The sequence below is a fragment of the Penaeus vannamei genome, chromosome 1 (genome assembly GCF_042767895.1).
Source record: "Penaeus vannamei isolate JL-2024 chromosome 1, ASM4276789v1, whole genome shotgun sequence".
NCBI lineage: Eukaryota > Metazoa > Arthropoda > Malacostraca > Decapoda > Penaeidae > Penaeus > Penaeus vannamei.
The window spans coordinates 36,805,352-36,830,346 of NC_091549.1; the positions used below are offsets into that span (position 1 = coordinate 36,805,352).

Sequence of the window (24,995 nt, forward strand, 5' to 3'; positions counted from 1 at the left end):
ACAAATCTGTCAGATTTGGGTACCCAGCCATGTTGGAATCCCTGGCAATGAACAGGCAGATACTCTTGCATGCTGTGCCGCAATGTCCACATCACCTCAACTACGCTTCTCACATATTCCAGATACGGATTATTACCCCCACTTTAAAACCTTCCTTAAAACCTTTCTGGTCAAGACTCCACAACAATAAATTACATATTGTAAAACCACCAATCTCCTCTTGGTCAACTCCATTTCACAAAAGCAGACGTTGGGAGACGGCCCTCACACGCTTACGTATTGGCCACACTCGCCTAACACACGCCTATCTAATGTCACGCCCAAACCCGCCCCTATGCCCTCTATGTAACGTCCCTCTTTCAGTCCCGCTCATTCTCTTGTCCTGTCCACGCTTTAATACAGCACGTACCTCTGCTTTTCCACACCTATCCTCCCTTCACCGACCTCCCAACATATCAGACATCCTTACAGAATCCCACAACTTCTGCCTTGACAACCTGTTCTCCTTCCTCAGACGCATAAATATCCTTCACTTGATCTAACTCCCTTACCTAAACCACCATAACCTTTTTCCCTCATCTTCAACCTTTCAACACTATTCTAGATAGTTGACACATACCAACTATTACCTGACATCCCCCTTTACCATACTTTCCTATAGTGCTATATGACCTTAGATGTCTAGCACATTTATTTTTACCATTAACCATTAACTGCCGTTCCACACCCCGATGCCCTTTATGTGCCCAGTTTGGTCATGACTGATCAAACTGCTCTGCATAGTCACGCACATGTACTAACTGCGGCGGCCCCCATAATGTATTTTATAGGGGCTGTCCACCTACAAGTTTGAGTCTGAGGTGGCAACTCTCATATACAGGCTTGGTCTCACTCTGCGTGAAGCCAGACAAGAAACACGTCCGTCGTCGAGGTTTTTCTCATACTCCCTACTCCAGTAATGTCGCTCGCTCTGCCCCTCCCCCTCCTACACCCTCTCCTATACCTATCCCTCCTACATCTGACTTCCCCACCTTAACCTCCTACCTTCCCCAGTCAAATTCTTTTGCCACTCTAAATCCAGACACTCCAATCTCTACTGCAGACCCAACACCTTCTCCTCTCCCTCCCCGCACAACCCGCAGCAGACAGACTAAATGTTCCACCTCTTCTCCACACCCACCTTTGCCTCTACTCCTCAGGCACCAGTCTCCTCTTCCCCCCATTATCTTACAAAACTAACTATCTAATCAACTCCATTACAGAAATTCTTGGATATTCAAAACCATGAGCTCGAGTCCCAATTTGACATCGAAACCCCTTATCCAACCTCAAATTCCACAACTCCCGCTCCCTTCACACTCAAAGTGACTGCCGATATACACCCTCCTCCTCATATTCCCCCTAAGCCCCTTCCTCCTACTCCCTTCCAACACAGCCCATCACACCCACATTAACCCTCCTTCCATCCCCTCTATCCCTTCCACTCCCTCCTGGATACACACGTGAATCCCTTATGTCACAACTATGCCCTTCCCCAGATCCTCCACCTCCTGATACCCTTCTAATTCTCTAACTCACTCCCTAGCTCCTTCACCTTCAAAGTCTCCAACACGCATTATAGCTCTCCTACATTGGAATAATCGCTGTTTCCGTTCTCACAGACCTGAACTTCGTCATATCCTTTATTCTTATAACCCATCTACTATCTGTGTCCAAGAGACTTTTCTTACACATCCTCCTAACCAATTCCCTACTATTTTGTTTCTTCCTCACACTCCCTTTATGTCTCGTGTATATTTATACGTCAGAAACCACCTTATGTCACACCTCCCTTTCAAAACTCCTAATACCTTGCTCGTTGTTCTCATGGGAGGGCTTAGGAGACGGAGACAGGCCCAAGGTAGGGGATCACCCCCACCTTGGGCCTCAGCCCTCGCCTCAACTAATTTTGCTTTGTCTTTTCTTCTCCCTTTCCTCTTGCGTATCTTCATCCCCTTCAATCCCATTCCTAAGGTGTGAGAGCCATGCTGAAAGGATGAAAGCCTGGCCTTGTGTCAGCCATGAATGGCCTCGGGGAGCCATTGGCACGGTATTCCCTTGGTTAATTACCTAGCCTTTACCCTTTATTGGGACCCTGAGGGGTAGACCGTTTCTTTTCCCCATTTTATTCAGGCTCACCATAGCCAATAATGAAGATTCTTTATCCTTAATAGGGGCATTACGACTTGCACTTTCATCAACGAGCCTATTTAAATTTGATTTTAATGGTTTTCCGACCCCTGCCCCTCCTTTGACCACGACTCGGACCACTGATACTAATACCCCCTCCTCGACGTTTGCTGACAACTCTATTCATTCCAGAACATCCACCCAGATCATTACTCAACCTCCAGAAAGCGCCCCTTCCGCTCTCCTAACATTCTCCTCTCTATTTCTACTGCACAGTCCTCTTCAGTGTCTACCCCCTTTTCCCTTATTACTACTATTCATTATTAGTGTCCTCTTCCCCACAGAACTACTCCACTCCACACCACCCCATCTTCCTCTCGCCCTCGTCCTTCTACTGCCTCTACCTCTGCAAACCTTTTGAGTATTCTCTGGCCCAGCCAAGTGGGATCGATTCTTTGTGATTCTCCCACAGCTCCCTATTCTGAGAATACCCTAATCTTTTAACAGTGCCTCCAAAAACAAGTAGGCAAGGTTACTTTTCACAGTCGCTCCGATCATTTACGCCTTGTCGCAGTTACATCTGAATCCCGAGCTCGTGCGATATCAACCCTAACTGACCTCACTGGCAAACCCATCCCTACCGAACCTCGCTCCTCTCTTAATACTTGTACTGGAACTGTTTTTAATCGCCCAGATGCTTGTCCTATCTACAAGGGCTGGTCAGTGTGAAAATGACCTACTTACCTCCTTGCTGATTATGATGCACTGGCAGTACAGTGTTATACTATTCCTCCTGTCTATAACCTCGAATGTCAGGTAGCAGTCCTCAGATTCAAACTAGGCCTCATTCTACGTGAGGCCAGAAAAGAAGCACGAGATGAGAAAATGGCTAAAAGTAGAAAAATCCCAAAAGTCGAAAAACCAGCGAAATCTAGCGAAATACAGCCTTTGGAGAGATGAGTCGAAAAAAACCTTCGCTCTGCTCCCCCTTCCTCTTCTGTTCCTCAGATATCTAGCTCCGCTTCTCCTCCTCACAAGAGAACCTTTGTTTCTCAGTCCTCTTCACCCAACTCCTCTCCAGAAACCTTTGAAGATCTCCTAAACTTCCTAAAGATGACCCAAGAGAACACTCTGCTTCCTCATCCACCCCCCAATACCTCTCTTCCAACGCCTACATTTAAAGTATTTGCAGATATCCATCCTCCTCCTCCTCAAGTTCCCTCCACCTCCTTTCCTACAACATCCTCCCTACCACTCCCACTTAAATACTCACACGAATCCCCACTATCACAACAGTTTTCTTCTCCAGATCCCTCCCCTCCAGACATTCTTCCTGATACCACCTTCCTCTATTCCCCTTTTTCATCCACCAAATTCTTCTCCTCCTACTTCTCCAACAGCCATCTCTGTTTTCCTTGATCAATCAATCAAGGGGGGCTAACGCATAGCCGCATCCACCCTTTGTTTCCACCGACAAGAATCTCTCATGACAAGACGCCAGGCAAGGACTCAGCTCATCTTGAGTTCTTCACGAAAGATTTGATCGATCTGCCCAAGCCACGACTTCCTAGGACGTCCCGCAGGCCTCCTCCACCCAGGGTTGTCTCTAACAGAGACTACCTGATGGGCAGGGTCATCCTGAGGAAAGCGAGCCAGGTGGCCGTATAGCCTGAGTTGGCGATCTCGGATTGTGCAGATAACAGGTCCTGTGCCAGTCTCACGGTGCAACCGTTGGTTGGACACATGGTCCCGCCAACAGTACCCCGTGATCCGGCGCAAGGACCTATTACAAAAGGCTTCTAGACGAGCCTCCAAGGCACCGGATAATGTCAAAGTTTCACTACCGTAAACTAAAACTGGCATTATCAGGGTCTTGTAAACCCGTAGCTTGGTCCTTGTGCATAGGTACCGACATCTCCAAAGACTCTTGTTGAGTGAGTTCATGATCCCTGCTGCCAGGCCAATCCGTCTGCTGACTTCCTGGTCTGACAGCCCAGAATTATGAACTACACTACCAAGGTATGTAAAGCTCTCTGTGACTTCAATGTCCTCGCTGCAAGCACGTACCGACTGAACAGGTTCTCCTAGCAAGCCTCCAAAGTCCTGGATCTTGGTCTTGGTCCAGGAGACCTCTAGACCCAAGGGTTTCGCTTCACTGCTAAATGCATCCAGAGCCACCACTAGGGTCTCCAGAAACAGATAGAATAGCAACATCATCAGCAAAGTCAAGGTCAGTAACCTTGATATTGCTCAGTGTTGCTCCACACTGACTTTGAACAGTAGCTCTGCCCAGTATCCAGTCCATGCAAGTGTTGAAAAGAGTTGGTGCAAGGACACAGCCTTGCCTCACTCCTGAACTAACAGGGAAGAAGCACGACAGGCCCCCACCACACTTTACAGCACTTTCAGTATCAGTATACAGGCTTGCTATAAGTCCAATAATCCTTGTTGGAATTCCTCTCAGTCTCAGGATCTCCCAGAGTGATTCCCGATGCACCGTGTCGAACGCCTTCTTGAGGTCGATGTAGGCTGCAAGCAACCCACGCCCGAACTCACGACGGCGCTCTACAATGACTCGAAGCGCAAGGATACGGTCTATTGTAGACTTACCAGGAGTGAATCCGGATTGCTCCAGTCTCTGATACGTCTCAGAAGGATGTGGGCGAGGACCTTGCCTGGTATACTGAGCAGTGTGATGCCTTGCTGATTGCTGCAGTCCCATCGGTCCCCCTTCCCCTTCCAGAGAGGGATGACCACACCCCTTAACAGGTCAGGAGGAACGGTACTGGACCGCCAAATGGCAGCCAGGACAGCATGTAACCCCCGCGCCATAGGTTCACCACCAGCCTTTAACAGTTCAGCTGGTATGCCGCAGATACCTGCTGCTTTACCACTTTTCAGCTTGGAGATCGCCCCCCTAGCTTCAGTTAGGGAGGGAGGGTCCTCATTGATGGGTGGGTCCGGCAACGGGGTCTCGGCACTCCGCGCATCTAAGTTAACTGCTGGTGGGTCAACCTGGTACAATTGCTCAAAATACTCAGCCCAGCGTTCCCACACCGCAACTGGTCCTTGTCCCTTCTTAACAGAGACCGAGTTCTGCGCACACGAGACCGGTGCAATTCCCGATCCCCTGTCAGATGAGCCGACGACAAGCATCTGTGGCTTCCAGCGTCTCCTGCGAGATGAAATTCTGTATTGCTCTCGGGCGTACACCAATCGTATCTTGAGCTGCATTAAGCTTTTCATGCTTAAAGGTATCCCACAAGAGAACAGGATCCGTCAGACTGTCGAGCCTTGTGAAACGACCAGAGATTGCCTCAGCAAACCCACGGGCACACTCCCCTTCCCTCAGCCTGTCCAAATGAAATACCCTAGGGTGATCATTTGACCGCTAGGGAGTTTTGAAGTGGATCCGGAGGGTAACCACAACCAATCTATGGTCAGTACCACAGAACTCAGCACTCCTGTACACCCTGCAATTCTGGAGGATCCTCCAATGAGTGCTAACGAGTATGTGGTCGATCTCCTTGGCTGCATTCCCCGCATCACTGTACCATGTCCAATGATGTGGATCCGGGCACTGGTACCAGGAGCCAGAAATCCTCAATTTCTGGGACCTGGCAAAGTCCCGGAAAAGGAGGCTATTCTCGATCCCGGCATCAGTTTCTGAGCCATGGGGACCGACAGACATCTCATAGCCAGCTCGATCACAACCAGATACCGCATTTAAGTCACCTAGAACAATGCGAATATCTCGCCGGGGACATCTGTCTGCCACAGATGCAAGTTTGGTGTAGAACATCTCTTTCACTTCAAATTTACAAACATTGGTAGGAGCGTACACAGCAATAAGAGACATGAAGCAAAAAAGATAGCTTTAGTCTCAATACCATTATACGCTCATCAACAGGAGTAACTTCAACTACCGAGGGCTGGAGTCTGCTGGAGATGGCAATGGCTACTCCCTGGAGGTGATGACCGTCGCTGTGGCCCGACCGGTAATAGGTGTAGCCACCTACACTGGTCATGCCGCTGCTAGGTCTCCTCACCTTTGAGAGAGCAGCCACTTCAACTCTCAACCTCCCCAGTTCCCTCGACAGCAGAGGCAACCGATCATCATGACGTAAAGACCGGACGTTCCAAGCCCCCACCCTGACTTCCCGCCCGAGATTCAACCTCGGGTAGTTACTCCGGGTGGATGCCACCTCTGCCACCCCCGCCGACGCTGTCCCACATAAAAGGGGGTGGCGGGCTGCGGGCCCCATCATCCACCTGTGGGGTTCCCGAGGGCTTTCCCCCACAAGCTCCGGGCTGGCGGCTGCTAGAGTGCAGGCGAGACGAGTAGTTTCCGTTCCCAGCCGATAGGTTATATCGGGGGGGAGGAGGACTGGCAAGGCCCACCTCCCCCGAGCCCCCCATTAACCCCAGGGGGCTTAGGGGCAAGAGTTAGTACAGGGCCAGGGCATGTCCTTGAACTTGTCACTATTCCTTCCCCACTCACTGATACAATGCAATTAACTCAATCGCTCTACCTCCGTAATATTTCCCATTTTACTAATCCCTGCTGCACCTGATTTACTTCTCTTTTCCCTTTTCACTATCATACTTTCCTATAACCGTCTCTAATCTTTGATGTCTAACACCGTCCCCTCTCCCCGGATTCTCCTACTTTTTCAACAGTCATCTCTGTTTCCTTGACCATTGCTCCTATACCTTCCCCAGTGACAGATATACTGCAATTTATTCAATCACCCTACTCCCTTAACCCAACCTTTTCTGCTAATCTCTGCTTTAGTTCACTTATTCCCCTCTTGTCCCCTTTCACTGCCATACTATCCTATAACGTTCTCTATTCTTTAACATCTAAAACATTTTATCCCAATCTTTAACTCCTCTTTACTCTATCCGACACAATACTTTATCATAGTGCTATATGACCTTCGATGTCTAGCACACTTATTTGTTTCAAGCATTATACAAAACAAACCTCCCTTTCAAAGTACTGTCCCGTGCAGTCATTCATATATTTCTTCGCCACTGGATCACAATTATATCAGTTTACTTCTCTTCCCATTGCATTGACTTTGTTGCCTTTGAAACTAATTCCCCAACTCCAGCCACCTTTCCTCGTAATTGGTAATTTTAACTGTCGCCACACTCTTTGGGATGATTCTATCTCCACTTCCCTAGATTGCATTCTCTCCACAGATGACCTTATTATTCTTAATTCAGATCGCCCCACACACTTTGATATGCGCACGCAATCTCTTTCATGCCTTGACCTCCCTATGCTCCTTTTCTCCATTTAGATTCCCATTGGTCAATACTAGACCACTTTCCCTATAGTGACCACTTTCCAGTCCTCCTTTCTCCTGCTTTATATGTAGCACTTCCTATCCCCCCACACTGGTGCTTTGATAGAGCTGACGCGTATTTTCACTTCACTCTCTACTATTCTTACCCCTCCATCCCCTCCAACCATTCCAGATATGCTACAATGTTTCAGAGCTACAGTCCTAAGAGCTGCTCATACAGCCATTCCTCGAACCTCAAGACATTGCACCTGCAAGTGTGTTCCATGGTGGAATTCTGATTGTACCAAACGAGGCGCCCCTAATCAGCTATCAGCCCTTATCTCCTTTAAAAGAGCATCCGCCTGTCGTCGTCCTATAATCCGGAACAGTAAAACAAATAGCTGACGAAATTATGTTTCCTCAATTACATATTCTTACATGTTCTACACCTATTTCAGCTGTTTGGCGTCGGATCCATAAACTATCAGGCAAACATCCCCCTATCCAGGCGTCGTCTTCCATATTCGAGATACTCACACCTCTGAACCTATCCAAGTCGCTAATGAACTGGGTAACTATTTCAGCCAGGTCACTAGTGGCTCTCACCTTTCCCCACGCTTCTCCTCCATCAAGACCACCAGAAAACGCACCCCATCATCTTCACCCTATCTCTACTGAGTCCTATAATGCTTCTTTTTCCTCCTCTGAACTCAATGCTGCCTTATAGTCACGCCGCAACACTCATGAAGGTCCTCGCGGTTTTTACTATCTCTCCGAACACACTTCCTAGTCAAAATTGCCTCTTCCACATCATCCTTTCTTCAGTTCGAAGGCGTCCCACAAGGAAGTGTGTTCAGCACCACTTTATTCCTTCTTGCTGTTAACGACATTGTCTCAGTTCTACCACAGGAGCCCGGGCATATGTTGATTTAACTATCTACGTCTCTGGCACATCCATACCAAATGTCCACCAGTTCCTTCATTCTGCAATATCATCAGTATCTTCCTGGGCCACCAACCATGTCTTTCGCTTTTTTACCTTCTCCATCCTTTTCTCTCGTGCACATGTAGGTCCGCAATCTCCACTTTTCTTATATGACACTCCACTCCACTCTGGCAAATTCCTTGGCGTTATTTTTTACTCGAAATTGTCCTGGCGAGAACAAATATTTTACATTAAAGAAAAAGCTCACCGCCGCCTCCGAATCTTACAAACTCTTTCCCACATATCCTGGGGCTCAGATTGCAAAACTTTCCTCCATCTTCATGTTACCTTGATCCTCTCCACTCTTGATTATGGATGCCATATCTACTCCTCTGCCTCAGCCTTCCTGCTCACCTTGATACAATCCTCCATTACAGTCTCCGCTTAACCCTAGGCGCCTTAAGCTCCTCTCCAGTTGAGAGCCTGTACACTTAGGCATGCCATCTCTCTCGAAGCCGTACCCTTCTCTCTCTCCGATGATATGGTCGATTCTTTTCCTCACCAAACTAACTAACCCATGATCCCTGCTTCCTACCTTTGCTTCTTCTCCACGTTTACCTACTTTTTTCACCATTCGCATGGATACCCCTCTCCCATTCCCTCTTCCCCATCTCCGACCTCTCCCATTTTCTGTCCATTCAAGCATAGGTCATACCAATATTGCCAAGATTAGCTTCCATAGACATGACCTCCCCCATGAATTTTATATTGGTGGTGTTCTACCATGTCTGACCGTATCGACCCCTTCCTCGTCAATGTTAGAAATGTTGGCGTTTTAGCCACCCAACCAAGCACTGTCGCTCCACAGCCCCCTGCCCTCTGTGTGCCAAACCTAGTCATGACCATCCAAATTGCCCTGCTCAGTCACGTACATGAGCCAATTGTGGAGACTCCCATAATGTATTTTATAGGAGCTGCCCTACCATTAAGCTTGAATGTGAGGTAACAGTTCTCAGATTCAAACTAGGCCTTACTCCACGTGAGGCCAGACTGAAAACGAGGTGATGAGTCTTCCTCTTTCTACTTTTTCCAAAACTGTTCTTGACTCTATTCCTCTCTCACCCTCAATATGTCTGAGCATCTCCAACAGTATCTCTTTCCTATACCTCGAACCATCCTACCTTTACTCCCCTTCCCCCCAGTCAAATTCGTTTTCCAGTCTAAATCCAGATACACCAATCTCTACCACTGCCTACCCCTCCTCCTCACTTTATTTGTCACAGCAGGAGGCAACCTAAAAGTTCCATTGCACCCTCTCCTACTAAATCCTCTTACACCTTCCCCTTCCTCTGCTCTTCAGATATCTATCTCCTCTTCTCACAAGAGAACCTTTGTTTCTCAGTCCTCTTCACTGAGAAACTCCTCTCCAAAAATCCTTGAAGACATCCAAAACTTCCTAAAGATGACCCAAGAGAACACTCCGCTCCCTCATCCACCCCAATCCTTCTGTTCCTGATACTTCACCACCTTCCCCTGTTCCCCATTCTCATCCCCTGGATTCTTCTCCTCCTATTTCTCTAACAGCCATCACTGTTTTCCTTGAACAATGTCCCTATTCCTTCCCCAATCATAGATACACTGCACTTCACTCAATCGCCCTATCCCCTTAACCCTTCCCTTTTTACTTATCTCTGCTCTACTTCATTTGCTCCCCTCTTTTTCCTTTTCACTACCATACTATCCTATAATGCTCTCTTATATTTGACATTTAACACATTTTATCCGAATCTTTAACTCCTCTTTACCCTTTTCACCACAATACTTTACCATTTGTTTCAAACATTAACCATTACCATTACTAACTCACTCAACACCAGTCCCTCTTCCTCCTGTTATTGTACTTCAACCACTCCCACCCCTACAAACCTTTTGAGTACTCTTTTTAGCACAGATAAGTGGGATTGATTTTTTGTGGTTCCCCCTAGAGCCTTTTGCTCTGACTATACCCTTTTCTTCAACAATGTCTCTAAAAACATAGGCAAATTTTCTTCTAAAGCGGTTCTGATCGTTCACTCCTTGTCTCAGTTACATCTGAGCTCTAAGCTCATGCATTATGTGCCTTTATTGACCTTGCTGGCAAACCTTTTTCCTGCCTAGCCTCACTCTTCCCTTCATACTTGTACTGGCACTTTTTTCTCTTCTCCGGCTGATAGCCCAGTCTACAACAAGGATTGGTCACTGTGAAAACGACCTGCTTGCCTGCCTCATGACTGTAATGCGGCTTCAGTACAGGGCAACATTATCCCCTCATAATCCTACCAATATTACCAAGATTACTGTCCACAGACATGAACTTCATCAAGAATTTTATATTAGCAGACTCCTACTCTGTTTAGCCTTATCGTCCCTTCCCCCGTCAGTGTCAGAATGTTGGCCTTTGGCCACCCTGCCATCCTGATGCCCTCTATTCACCTAAACTGGTCATGACTATTCATTTTGCTATCCTAAATCTTGCATATGTGCCAGTACTGGTGGCTCCCAAAATATAATTTTATAAGAGCTGCTCTGCCAACAAGTTCAAGTCTGAGGTAGCAGTTCCGATTCAAACTTTGTCTCTTCACGAAGCCAGACAGGAAGCATACCAACAACGTTTTCTTTTCACTCCTTACTCCAGTGCTGTCCATTCCACTCTTCTCCCTTCTCCCCAATGTCTCTGTATCTTCCCTGGTACCTCCTACCACTTCTCCTATACCTATTACCCATTGATTACTTCACCATGGTTCCCTTTTCAGTTCCACACATTCTGTTGTCATGTTATAACACATGCTGTTCTAATCATTAACTCATTTTTATCCTTTATGTCACATTACTTTCCTATGGTGCTATATGATCTTTAATGTCTAGCACATTTATTTGCTTTCACCATTAATAATAATAATACAAAAAATAATAAGAAATAAAAAATGAATAAATAAATTAACACATATATAATACTAAGAGTGACAGAAACATTAGCTGTTGATGTTCAGTTCAGTTCAGTTAGATTTGCGAAGTCATGCTTCGCCCGGGCCTTTTCTCTGGGGTGGCCCGGCCTGTGTTAACTATTTCTAGTTAACTCAAATGTTTTCTTTGAACTGCATGCTTACCGCGGTGGCTGGATTGCAAGCAAGCGATCCAGCTGCCATGGTGAAAGCATGTTGCACACCCTTTTTACCAGCCCGGCGGCTGTGGTGGGTGGTCCCTGTCTCAGAAATTGTGTGTGTACACAATTCTGCAAGTAATGTAACAGGGTGGCGTTAGGCTCGCCGCAGTGTTTACATGACCTCCCAGACTCACTGTCAATAATTTGCCAAGCGCATTGGTAACCTAGTCTTAGTCTGAATAGTATGACTTCGGTACCTCTTTTTGTGTTTGGAGGAAGGGCCAGTGGCTCATAGCCTGAAGCATCTGAGTACCACTTGGCAGCGAGCGATTTTGTGATGTTTTCTCTATGTGCTCCCCGGAGGACCGCACACGCTGCAGCTTTGGTACCTTGGCTCAGTCCCCTTCGGCTGGGTTTAACGATCATGGAGGATGGGGGCATACCCCTGCCCTTTTCGGCTAGTTTATCAGCAAGCTCGTTCCCTTGTATGCCTATGTGGCTTGGGACCCAGTTTATGATGATTCTTCTACCTTGACTAAGGATTCTTTGGGCAATGTATAATACTGTTGTCAAGAGGTAGATGTTATCTGGGGGCATGCTATGCTGTAAACTGTCAATAGTTGCTCTTGAATCTGTGTGAATGACAACGTGTCCTCCCCTCAGGGACGCGTGTGTCAATGCTTCCATGATCGCAACCGTTTCAGCCTGAAGCGTTGAGGCATTGTCAGTGACCCTAATGGATGCTGTGGTATCCTTTGTTGCAAAGCCGGCGCCTGCAGTATGGTTTATTGGATCCACGGATCCGTCCGTGTAGTAAGTTATACTACCCGGCGGAGTTATTTGTTCAATGACCCTTTGTGCTTGTGCCTTTAGGCTAGGCATGGAATATTGATCTTTTCTCATTGTGAGATTTAAAATTGAGAATTCGATCATTTCATTTGCCCACGGCGGGGGTTCTTTGTAGTCAGGGTGGGGGGAGTCCATACCCTTGGCAAGCAATAAATCTTTTAGTTGAAAGCGTATCAAAACTCTGGCTGTATGTGTGAGCCAGGAATTGTCTGCAAACAACTTATAGTCTTGTTGTAGGCGTCTGAGAACTCTTTGTCTTAAATAGGAGTTTGTGGGTGCCTGCAGGACCTTGGAAAGGAACTGTGCTGCCATTAGATCAATTCTAGTGTCCACGGACGGTAAATCAGTTTCCATGAGGAGGTTGATGACCTTTGTCCACTTAGGTGCACCTAGAATGATCCTGGCTGCTTCGTTTTGTATTGTTTCCAGTTTTTCTTTTAATGTTGTGCTGGAAGCAATGAGGGCGACAGATGCATAGTCAATAATAGGACGGACAGCATGTACATAGAATGATCTTAGTACTTTGTGTCCTGCTCCTATGTGTCTCCCTGTCATGACTTTCATGACTGACAGTCTTTCCTTGGTTCTGTCAAGCAGGTATTGGATCTCCTTTTTGAAAGTGAGTGTGTGTCCTATCCATACACCAAGGTATAGATAGTCCTTCACCCATTCCAGATCCATACCCTGTATGGTGAGTTTTTTGTTTCTGACATTGGTTCTCAGAGCCATTGCTTTGGATTTTGCTGCTGATATTTTTAGACCCGTCCTACAACACTCTTCAGACACCAGGTTCAGACAACGCTGAGCCCTAGTTAGGCAGTGGTTGCCAGAGGCTATGATTGCCAAGTCATCTGCATAAGAGATGATCTTGCATCCCTCTGGCAGGTGAATGTCGAGTATGTTGGACATGAGGGTATTAAACAGGGCTGGACTAAGAACCCCTCCCTGAGGAGTTCCATTTTCAAGTGGCATGTGCTGTGAGAGGTGGCCTTGAAATCTGACATTTGCTGATCTATTTTTAAAATAGTCAGCTATCCAGGCCAAGAGTCTGCCTTTGACTCCTTTGTGGATTAGGGTCTCTTGAATGGCAAGTGGACTTGCCAATTCAAAAGCCTTCTCCAGGTCAAGGAAGACAACCACGGCGGGCGAGGTGCAGATTGTGCTTAAGAGTGTGGAAATGCTATGAGCAGTGCTCATAGCATTTCCACACTCTTGTTCCACACTGTTGATGTGATGGTTGATAATCAACTGACCCCTCTCAAGTTTTGGATACTAGATGTGTCTCAACACGACTTAGCTAAAACAATTTAGAGAGAAATGTACAGACTAGGAAAAGGCAAGATAAGTGAACAACTAATTCAATCAAGAAAAAAGTTGATCTGGCATAAGAAGCAAACAGAATTTATTAGATTATTAATGATCATTCATCATATAATTTGCAAAAAGCAACTTTGATGTAATTCTACCTTCATAATACAAACATTTAGATAATGTCACATCCTATGATAACAGAAAAACTAATAATTTTGGGGTGTTGCTGATTCATTGTAATAATAGGTTCTACTGCATGGGAGGTAATGCCAGGTGATTTGACAGAATTACATTTCTCTGTGAAGGTGAAGAGATGCATCAGCAAAAAAAAACTGCATTGCAACATTTATCTTTCCCATTGCTTCATAAGATTTAAACTTTGAAGCAAAACCATATCCATTTATTGGACAAGTGATGTCATGACAGTGGTCTAGATGCCTAACAGTATGGGTTAGTAAATGCATTTTAGGTATTATAAAAAGATTTTGTCCACTTGAGTGATGGGAGTTTTGGGATTGAATGATCCAAAGGCATTTGTGGTTTCAACTGCTCCCCTTATTTCTATCATATTTTTCTTCTTAAAAAAATATGGTTAAGGAAAAGTATTGAGAAAAATAACTGTCAAAATATATATGTTCTTGGGACATGACCAAAGTATGACATTTTGGGGACTCTAGGCTAATGAAATTATGGGGCCCCATATATATTGTATTATCTATTTGACTGAACATGTTATATGTCTAGAGCAAGGTCTCATTAATCCCTTGGATGCAGGGGCTCTGCTGCCTCTATATGGACCAAAATCCGAGCATTAGGTTTCCTCGAGTGGTAACTCTCCCTATTGTGTGACTTGTACCCCTGGCCCACACTCATATGTGACCAGGCCTACAATGTTAATACCTCATTTTCTGTGCAAGCATTTTTTGCTTTTTGTCATTTTCCAAGGTCTATATTTGTAATTTGATATGCTGTATCAAGATGGTAATAGACTTTTTCCTTGATCAGACTCCATATCATCTTTCTAGTTAGTCTAAGACTTACATTTTACTAATACACTTGTATTGCTTGTCACTGGAGAGGAACAGAATCCTGAGCATGGAAATAGTGTCCTCCCTGGAGCAGGTACTATTCTAGCCATGGCACACAGTGGAAATCCTAAATGCCCACTGCGTTTGATTTTCAGCCTAGAGCTTTCTATACTCATGGCAAGTCATTCCCATCAACCCAGCCTTCATCTAGATTTTTCATGACAGTACATTCCCCTCACTCCAGCCTGCAGCCAAATTTTTCTATGGTGGTATACTTTCATCACCACAACCTCAGCCAATTTTTTCGTGACGATTTGGTTATGACACCCAGGTTTAATGGGTTAATTTGTAATGCATTATAACAAAAAACCCCACAGTGTTTTAACAAGGTTGGTCACCAACCAGAAACACTATTATTCACTTTTTCGTTATATCAGTTTGATTATATTTTTCATTAATGTTTGTCTTATATTTTCTCATTCAGCTAATTTGGTATTTTTTTTCTTGAAAGGATGTTGGGATTTTAAGCTATTTCCATTATGATATACTTGACCTTGGCAAGACATTCAGCAAATTTTCTACTGACAAGTGTAACTTTGACACTAACTTCAGTTTTTAAGTGTATACTTTTGCCCCTATCACATGTCTTGAGATCACTTTATATCTTGAATTGCATTAAATGGGAAATTATTAACTTCTAGATGTAACAGTTCATTGACATGTAGGAATTCTATACATTTCCTACAAGACTGAATAAGCTTCCTGTATAAACACACTGGTAAAACAATTAACATTCAAAAATTCAAGATTCTGTTCACTCATTGTCAAAGTTTATGTAGGCGACACTGTATACCAAAAGGAACACAACCCAAGCGTAAAATAAAACAAAAACTTTACTTACAACTGTATATTCCAACATACAGATGCAGGCAGAAGAATATTTTTAGAAATCATTATATTTTACATAAATCAATCTGATAAAGCAAATACTGATAAATCTTTATTTTATATCATTTTATTATCAGGGCTCAAACCAGAGAGAAAAAAAAATATGACAAAATTTAATAAAATGAAAAATTATAGATAAATCAAGCCTTGACCATGTACACCACAAGTTTACTGCAACTGTTCCACAAGATTTGACTGAAGTAAACAGAAAATGACTACATAATTGACCTCCAAATGGCTATTTGCAGATTATATTTGTATTTTCATGTTTCACTTTTGCAGTTATATAATATAATCCAATTACAGAGACTATATTCTAACATGGAAGAACCCACACACTTCAACAAATGTTTACACAATAAACCTCATGAACTGCAGTAACTATTCATTACATAGTAACTGTGGTGTCAATCCACTTACCACCTTTTTTCCTATTTTACTTGGATCCTGTAAGTGCAGAAAAAAACTGCACATCATTTTATAATATAAACAAAAAACAAATATAAAGGATGCTGATTACACAATTGTTTAGTTACAAAACTATCTGCATATAATCTATATTTACCTATAGTTTTAGTAATTGGTAAGTATGGCTTCATTATTTAAAAGCTCTTTAATGCATTCAAATGCTAGAAGAGGCAGTTTTTTAGACTTTTACTTTTGTTGTACACAGATTTCCACCTTAATCTTTTTTTTTAAATGCATGTTGTATTACATTAGAAATTAACATAAGTAGGAACAAATGACTAAAACAACAACTGAATACACTGCATTAGACTTGCTAGCTAATTAAGAAGGATGGAATGGCTCACTTGAATGGCAGTAGCTTCTTATGACAACTGAGAATTTCCCTGTTCTCCGAATTTCCGTAAGGTTCCCGACACTAAAATTATACTAAATATATGACTCAAAACAAATTATATGTTATTTTGTGCACTGGTCAACAATCAGTGAAAATGCATTGTATCCCCAATAAAAGTGAATTTCCTCTGAACCGGATACATACACGCAGCACAGTGAAAAAGTCATAATCATTAAATATAGAGAAATCAAGTCCACAGAACTGTCTTTCACACAATGAAGATGTTTGGAAATGACAGATGAATGAGAAATCCTTTTCCTCTCTCCCTAAGGAACGATAACCAAGGACGATGGAAGACCTTGCTACCCCATCCTTTGAAGAGATTGATGATAATGATTCGTTAGACATCACTAGCATCATCATACTCACTCAGAACTGAAAAGGAAAGGCTAGATCACTTTTCTGCAGTCCCAAGTTTCATGACATATTTTGCAATTACTTATCACTAAGCTGTAAAATATACTAAATAAAAAATGGAAGAACAACCTAATAAATTGAGAAAGGATATCCTCTAATTTTTTGCATGCACTGACAGATTAAAAGCACCAGCACAGTAAAAAATAGAAAGGAAGAAAAAATATATAGCTATAAAAGAAAAACTTTTACATTGATATGACTATATACGGATGTCTAAAACCATGATATATAATGAACTTGGCATAGTGAGGAAGGTAAGTGAAAGACTTTTCATGTTTGCAAAAAATCCATACCCTGAATTAATATGGATCTAATTTACTAGATATCAATCACAAATAATTCCACAAATGCAAACCTTCAATACTGGAAAAGCATATGTGAATTCACTCGTAATTGAATCAAATTTCTTTGACAATTACTGCTGTGTAATGTTACATTTAAAAATTTGGTCTATAGCAACATGGTTATTTGCATACTAACTGATATAATAAATGGGGAAAAAAAGACTACAAATTGTATACAAAAATACATACATATTTCATAACAATAATAAATCTTACCCTTTTTAAGTACTCCATGGCACATTCTCTGGCACGTGCATTCACTGCAAGTTTCATCTCTGAAATCTCCTTATCAATTTCCTCCATAAAATGGATCACAAAGTCTACTAACTTGTGCTTGAACATCTGCTCTGTGTGGAAGTTGGTGATGAGGAAGGAAATGTCATAACCCTGGAAAAACATGCAATATAAAAATATAATAATAATAACAATAATAATTGGAAAAAAATATAGTAATAATAATAGTACTAATAAAAGGGCATGCCTCAATGCTCCTAATAAGGGTACAAACTCATTACTGCCCATGGTAAGCCAGGAGTATGTGGGGAAGAAAAATGTTTCAACTTTCAGGGTCCCCATGAGCAGTGAGGGCGAGATTATTAAACAGGGAAACAATATGCCCACTATGATAACAATACACAAGGGATTGGGGGGTGGGTGGGTATTAATATGAATAAAAATAATAAATAACAATAACATTAATAAAAACATTAGTGATAAAATAATTTAGAAAACAATTTTTTTTCTTATCTCCCTCAAAACCCACCCAAGTGCCTGGAAATCTGGAAACATTAATCATGATGCATCATTACAATGCCGACAACTTTGTGAAGTGATAAAAAAAAAAAAAAAAAAAAGTCTTATGTACCAAAATTAAGAAATAGGCTAAAGATATCCACATCTTAAAACATACACTCTGTACTGGATTCACAAATCTTTTACATGTATATATATCCTACTAACTGCCAGTGCATGGAATGCCCCAGGTTATGAGCGATTTGTGATAGCAATAGATCTTTGTTTTGTTAATAAGGATTGGGATATTTTTTTGTGTTGACAGTATTTAGCTTCCAGTATTTCCTTTTCATAATTTATTTCAATATTTTTTATTCAACAATTTTCATTTCTTTTTAATTCTATGAGAAACTGATCAATATCTTCAGAATGTCTGAATAATGGCAGGAGAAAGATGGCCATGACTTACACAACGGGCGATGTATTTAATCCTTACCATGATATTAAAATACATATAATATTCTTATACAGAATATATTTTTCATGTGTAACATCCTGGTGAGTGGGTGTATTTATCAATATAAAAACAAATCATGAAGTTAATAGTTAGGACTTGGCAATTCATTACCTAATACCCACAAAAGAAAGGGAAAAGTCAGTTCAGTATGGTAACACAACTCTACACTGCGGTGGTGGGGTGGAAAAAAAAGGGGCTCATTTTTAAAGTCTAGTTATAAAAAAATTGAAATTCTTCATACTTGTAATGGATCAAAAATGCTCTGTCACAAAAATTTCCTCATGCAATTTCCAACATCAGTGAATGTACATAGTTAATTCTTATCAAATTAGTTTAATTGCTCATTACTTTTCATACTTTTCAAAAGGAATATGTTCCATAGAAAACTGTCCGACAAAGACTTCTTACCACAATCTTGAAAGAGAAAAAATACTATAAAACAGAACTCTATTAGATGGTTAATTCATTGGCTCTAGAATCTAGTCAGCAATGCAGTAGTACAACTAAGCAACAAGGATAGCACTCTGTTTCATTAAAATATTTGTTCCCCATGATTTTCCACTCTATCCTCTGATGCCACTTGATACAGTTTGATACAGTATGAAAGTTCTTGCTTACATGCTGGTGGGTGAATCAGCTCTTATGGTATGCATTGTAGATATAGTGTGGGGTTAAATGTTAGATAATGAGCACTAAGTTGATGGGGATTTTTTTTCTCAACAAATTTGAAGAGAAAATATTCTTACCTCAACAGGTTTTCTCCTAAGAATAATGAAATTTTCTGCCCTCATCATCATGAACCTGAAAAATATTATGAATCCTGAGTCATATTCATCAGTAATCAAGTACATTTGGCATGTACATGCTAATCTAAGAAAAATGGTATTATGGCAATCTATCAATTTATAAAAAAAGTTAAAATGAACAACTTAGAAAGTTAAGTTGACTATGACTTCAAAAATCTCTTTTGATGTGTTTTCTGTGTAGTATTTGTGCCAGTAAAAAGACAATGAAAAAAAGGGAAAGAAAAGAGAAAAAAGAAAGAAAGAGAAAAGAAAAGTACTCGATAAAGAGGAAGAAAAAGACATAAATCCCCAAGACCCCAAAGCAATCTAGATGCGGTCTGGATTTGCCGAGAAGTTGTCCCTTAATGGAAGTGAAAGTCCTTATAACCATTGTTGGTTGTGAATACATCAATTGAGTCTAATAGAGAAGTAGGACAGACTGGAAGGGAAAGTGTAATATTTAAAAAAAATTCTACCCAAAGCCTTACCTCATAAATTTATGACAGAGAATACGTTCAATGTCATCAGCTTGTTTAATGGCAATGGAGATCCTGATGGAGTTAATGGAAGGCTCTATGAGCACTTTCTCTTTCTCATTCCGACTAACAACAACAGCTGTCATGAGGAGCTCCTTACTAGATCTGAAATTAGAAAGCAAAATTTATCCTCAAATAAAAAAAGAGTATACTAATAAACAAAAATATAGAATATATGCAATAATAACTAAATATTCATATAAAGTTCCTTGTGAGCAATGTTGAAAAAAGTATGAACGAAAATGAATTACACCTTTTGCACCATGAAATTCTTAATTTTAATGCACCTCTTTCAACCAAATGTATTTGATTATCAAATAAACTGCTTTCATATACACACATGTTGAAATATGAAATGTGATTCTATTCACTTAAGATTGTCAACATGGGTGTCCCACTTATAAATTTACAGAAATATCAAGAAACATTTAAAACAAGTGTTTGGACCTAAACCTAAGTGATCTGACCTCTGTGACTTTTTGGACTATAATAATTGTTACAGAAATATACAGCATTGTATGCTAAGGTTAGAAATTATATATTTGAACTGCTGTGAAGGTAACCTGATAAATACATATGATCTGAATTTTTATCATACAAATTATGTAAAACTATTCTGATGAGAAAAGATAAAATGGATACACAGAACTCCTAAAATACATTAGGTTTGTGAAAACATTTAAAGACAGGGCACATATACCCAGTATGTGATATCACTTAGCAAATAAGCAACAATGAATATCTTCATAGTGCATGAGATGTGCTTGACCTGTTTTGATTAAATGTTTACCACAAATGCATGCATTTCACATATATTTTATAAATACAGAATCAAAACCAGTCAACTACACACCTTACCCTGTCAAGATATTTGTTCTCATTCCTACCTTTTCTACATTGGTCACAATGAATACTATTCAACTAATGCTTACCTTACTTCTACCTCTGGTTTGTTATGTCGCTCCACCACCTGGGAATTGAAGTTCTGCAGACACATTGCAGCTGACAATGTGTGCCGTACAGCATTCAGATATGGGCGCAAAGTGGCAGACTGAAAGGGATATACAAAGTAAAAAGCTTATATCTATGACAACCATTACTGAAATATGGAATTTAATGAAAAGAAACAGCAACATAAAAAAAAAGCTGTACACACACACACACACACACATATATGATAAATATAATGTATATTATAACAAAAAATAAAACAAAATACAAACTGTTATACAAAAAAAGGTCATGCACTGGAAATAATCAATAATATGGAAATCATTTACACAAGAGTTCAAATCTTTGTAAGCTTTTCTCCAAGGTTTTATATGATTTCAAAAATGAACCTGTATTAGTATTTCAAATCCTATGCATTTTTTTACATTTCTGATTCTTCACGTATATTCTTCTTGTATATCACACAAACAGAACAAAAAGCAGATATCTGGAAAACAACTGCAGTAGCTTTCAAAATTATTTTGACCCTGTTATATAAATATCCCATTTAAACTTGCTGTGAGCAAGGAAAGATAGCATACAATTTTGAAGTAAAAAACAAGAGCAGCACAGTTTTTAATGTCCAACACAATAGCATTACACAAACTACTGTCTTTTAATCACATAAGGCATATGAACTTCAACTTGCTATAAAATATTTTGGAAGTAAGATTATGGTGCTGCAAATACTATCATCTACATAGGAATATATTCTTACTAATGTCAGTTGACACATTGACACTAAATAATTAATAAAACAAAGAATGAATTTTTTACCATATGGATGTACTAAACTAGGGCAAATTGAAGGCAATATTCTTGTAGAGGGCAAAAACTTGCAGTCATTCATAGAAAAAATAATCTGCAGACTCGAAAGGCAATACCATAAAAATAAGAAAAAGATCGTGGAAGGTGGCCCTTGTAGCCTAATTCCACTCAGCGCTCCTGAGTTTCAGCTCTATCTTGCCATGCATACAAAGGTGAAGACAAAGCTTATCGAGGGGGTGTAGGGAGGTAGAACCCCCCCCATCAACCCTACCCTGAGACAGTGCCCAAAGGGCATGACCAATTACAGCATTTTAGATTATTGGACAAATTTTATGAAGTGGAGTTGGTGTGCATCCGTACTGTAAAGAATTGTATAAGAAAAAAAGAAGAAAAAAAATGTATACACAATAACTTCAGTAACTTAAAATATCTTTATTAATGGACATAACTATAACATTATTGGAAAAATATAAATAAGATTGGTAATATTGTTGAACACAACTAACTATACTTTTTAAATAAAGAGAAACAAAGAGGTAAGAATCGACAATGGGTAAGCTTTCACAGACTTTTGGCAGACTTCGGCTATACTCAGAGATTCATCATACTGCTTTGTTTCTTTTAGTGTTTTGTCACTATTGGATGGCCATGGCCTTGGTTAGTTTAGACTGAACTGAGTCCAGAAGAGAAATTTGGAAGTCATATATCCTATACACAACTTAGTCAGCTTTAGGTCATCCTGTCTTAGTTCCGTGACACATATTTCATTTTCTCAAGCCAAGAGTTGAAAGTTATTAACATCAGAGGCCACAAAGAGCTTGATGTGCCTGAACACTAAATCAACATGGCTATATAGGACTCAAGTGCAATCTGGGAAACTTGCAGAAAATTGAGAAAATCACTTGCGGGTTTATTCATGATCTTTAGTGAAGACTAGGGCCTATTTCTTCTCTACCATGGATAACTGCTTAGTGAAAGTTTTCAGGTGAAAATTCCCCTTATCTATCATATTACTATTTCTTATGAATGTGACTGGCTTCCCTTCTCTTCTTGTAATAAAGTGTACTCTTAATTCACCAAATAAGTCATCCTTTTCGTTCAAAATCTGTAAGGCCCAAAATAGAGAATCAAAATTTCAAACAAGACATCCCTCGTAACACATAAATTACTTTTTTCATCAATAAAATGGAAATACGACCGAAAACCCATAACAATGGGTGTAATTATCCACTTTACTTCATCCCCCTCCCCTTTCAGTGATAAAACCCCCTCCCACTTAGGCGTGTTACAGCCATAGTGATTCATACACCAACACCTCGACCCACGCAAACTGCTTTATTTCTGCCCTTTCTACACTCCCTTGACCCTTCTATTTTCACTATACGGGTGGATATGAGCTTTTCAAATCAACTCACCATGATGAATGGTACTTTAAGGCCGAATTAGAGGAGAATAATCACGGAATCATGAGATGTACTGTTTCCTGTCACTTATCTCTGAGGTACACCCGGCATGTCCCAATGCTGACTCGGGATTCGACTTGGCGATGAATAGTTTTTTAAAAAGAAATACTAATGCCCTGTCGTGTCAAAGTTAAGTTTTTGTTACTAATATATGTAGGGAATTTAGAGTCTTCATATTATTTGAATATACAAAGGTAAATGTGCCTATTATCAATCAAAATGCTTTTGAGAGTGAAATAACGTTTGGTATTAAGTCCATCTATCCGAACAAAATTAACAATTGTTTACATGTCAATGTATTAAGACTGACCAAACCTTCTCTTGTTCATATGAATCAATCACAAAGCACATATGAAACAGATATTCAAAGCAGTGACAATTTCTACGGACAAAAGACGAAAAAAAGGCCAATAACGTGTTGATCAAAAATACCAAACGCTGCACATCCTCTCCCACGTTGAGCGCGCACTTTAAACACTTCATTGCAAAGATTACTATGAATTGACATTTTTTTGACAGTGACAGCGTTTCAGGCTTGTGTATTTTGGCCTGATATTACAATGATGATAAAGATAAACCTGAAAATGATGTAAGCGTGATGAAAGTCAATTTACGTCATCCTTATTATTATTATACATTAGCCCTTAATAATAACGTCTATTTTTCCTTTTTCACGTCCTTCATTATCACTGTTATCATTAATGTCATTATTGTTATTGTTACTGTTACTATTATTATTATTCTAATCATTACTATTATTATTATCATTATCATCATTATTATTATTACTACCATCATTATTATTATCATTATTATTATTATTATTATTATTATTATTATTATTATTATTATTATTATTATCATTATTATTATTATTATTATTATTATTATTATTATTATTATTATTGTTATCATTATCATTATCATTATTATTGTTATCATCCTTATTATTATCATTATTATTGTTATTATTATTGTCATTATTATCATCACCATTATCATTATTAGTTTTGATATTAGTATCATTATTATTGTTATCATTATCATTATCATTATTATTATCATCATTGTTTTTATCGTCAGTATTACTATAATCATCAATGTCATCTTTACTGTTGTTATTGTTATTATCATTATTATTTATCATTGTTATAATAACATATTGTTATAATTATTTGTTATTATTATCATTATTATTATTATTATTATTATCATTATTATTATTGTTATTATTATTATTATGATCATCATTATTATCATCATGATTATTATCGATACCATCATTATCCTTATTATTATTGTTATTATTATTATTACTATTGTTTTTTATCTCTACTACTACTACTACTACGATTATTATTATCATTTTCATCATCAGCAATATCCTTATTGCTATTATCATTATTATCATTATCGTCACCAGCATCATATTGCTGTTATTATCATTATTATTATCATTATTGTTATTATTATTATCATTATTACTGTTATCAGTTCTATCACCGTCATCAATTCTGCTATTATTGCTAGCATGATTAGCATTACTCCCTACGCCAAGGAGGTTATGTTTTTGGCAGCGTTGTTGGTTAGCTTGTTCATTAGCAAGATAACTCGGATCCAGGAATTTTTTTGAATGATTGCATCAGTTACCCCTAAAGATGACAAAACTTCTTGTTGACCTCAGTATGAATTTATTTATATTTACTGAGAATCTGATTATCACTGTCGCGCCTTTAAATCACGAATATCATGATTTTAATTACAGTATAGATTGTCTTCCCATTTTGATTTGTAAGGAAATAGAAACAACGCGATAAGTAAGAAAAGAAGGAGTTCAAATACCTTTGAAGTTTAATAAGTAGCTGTAGAGAGTAGGAGTGTATAAAGGGAGATTTATTTTTATAAAAGAGCTGGA

General features: G+C 40.2%; 2 protein-coding genes across 2 annotated transcripts; both read right to left on the reverse strand.

Moving 5' to 3' along the window:
- Positions 1–5,560: 5,560 nt before the first annotated feature.
- Positions 5,561–6,871, reverse strand: LOC138862888 (uncharacterized). The gene is made up of 5 exons (XM_070126076.1): positions 6,811–6,871; positions 6,571–6,669; positions 5,996–6,394; positions 5,757–5,904; positions 5,561–5,642 (listed from the first exon to the last, which is right to left on the reverse strand). Exons 1-5 carry the CDS (start codon positions 6,869–6,871, stop codon positions 5,561–5,563), a joined length of 789 nt encoding a protein of 262 aa, XP_069982177.1.
- Positions 6,872–15,610: 8,739 nt separating this feature from the next.
- On the reverse strand, positions 15,611–23,172 carry LOC113808452 (Actin-related protein 2/3 complex, subunit 4). Its single transcript, XM_027359869.2, has 6 exons — positions 23,033–23,172; positions 20,792–20,910; positions 19,812–19,964; positions 19,285–19,339; positions 17,506–17,676; positions 15,611–16,903 (listed from the first exon to the last, which is right to left on the reverse strand). The coding sequence occupies exons 1-6, from the start codon at positions 23,033–23,035 to the stop codon at positions 16,898–16,900; spliced, it is 507 nt and encodes a 168-aa protein (XP_027215670.1). The 5' UTR covers positions 23,036–23,172; the 3' UTR covers positions 15,611–16,897.
- Between the last annotated feature and the right edge of the window lie 1,823 nt (positions 23,173–24,995).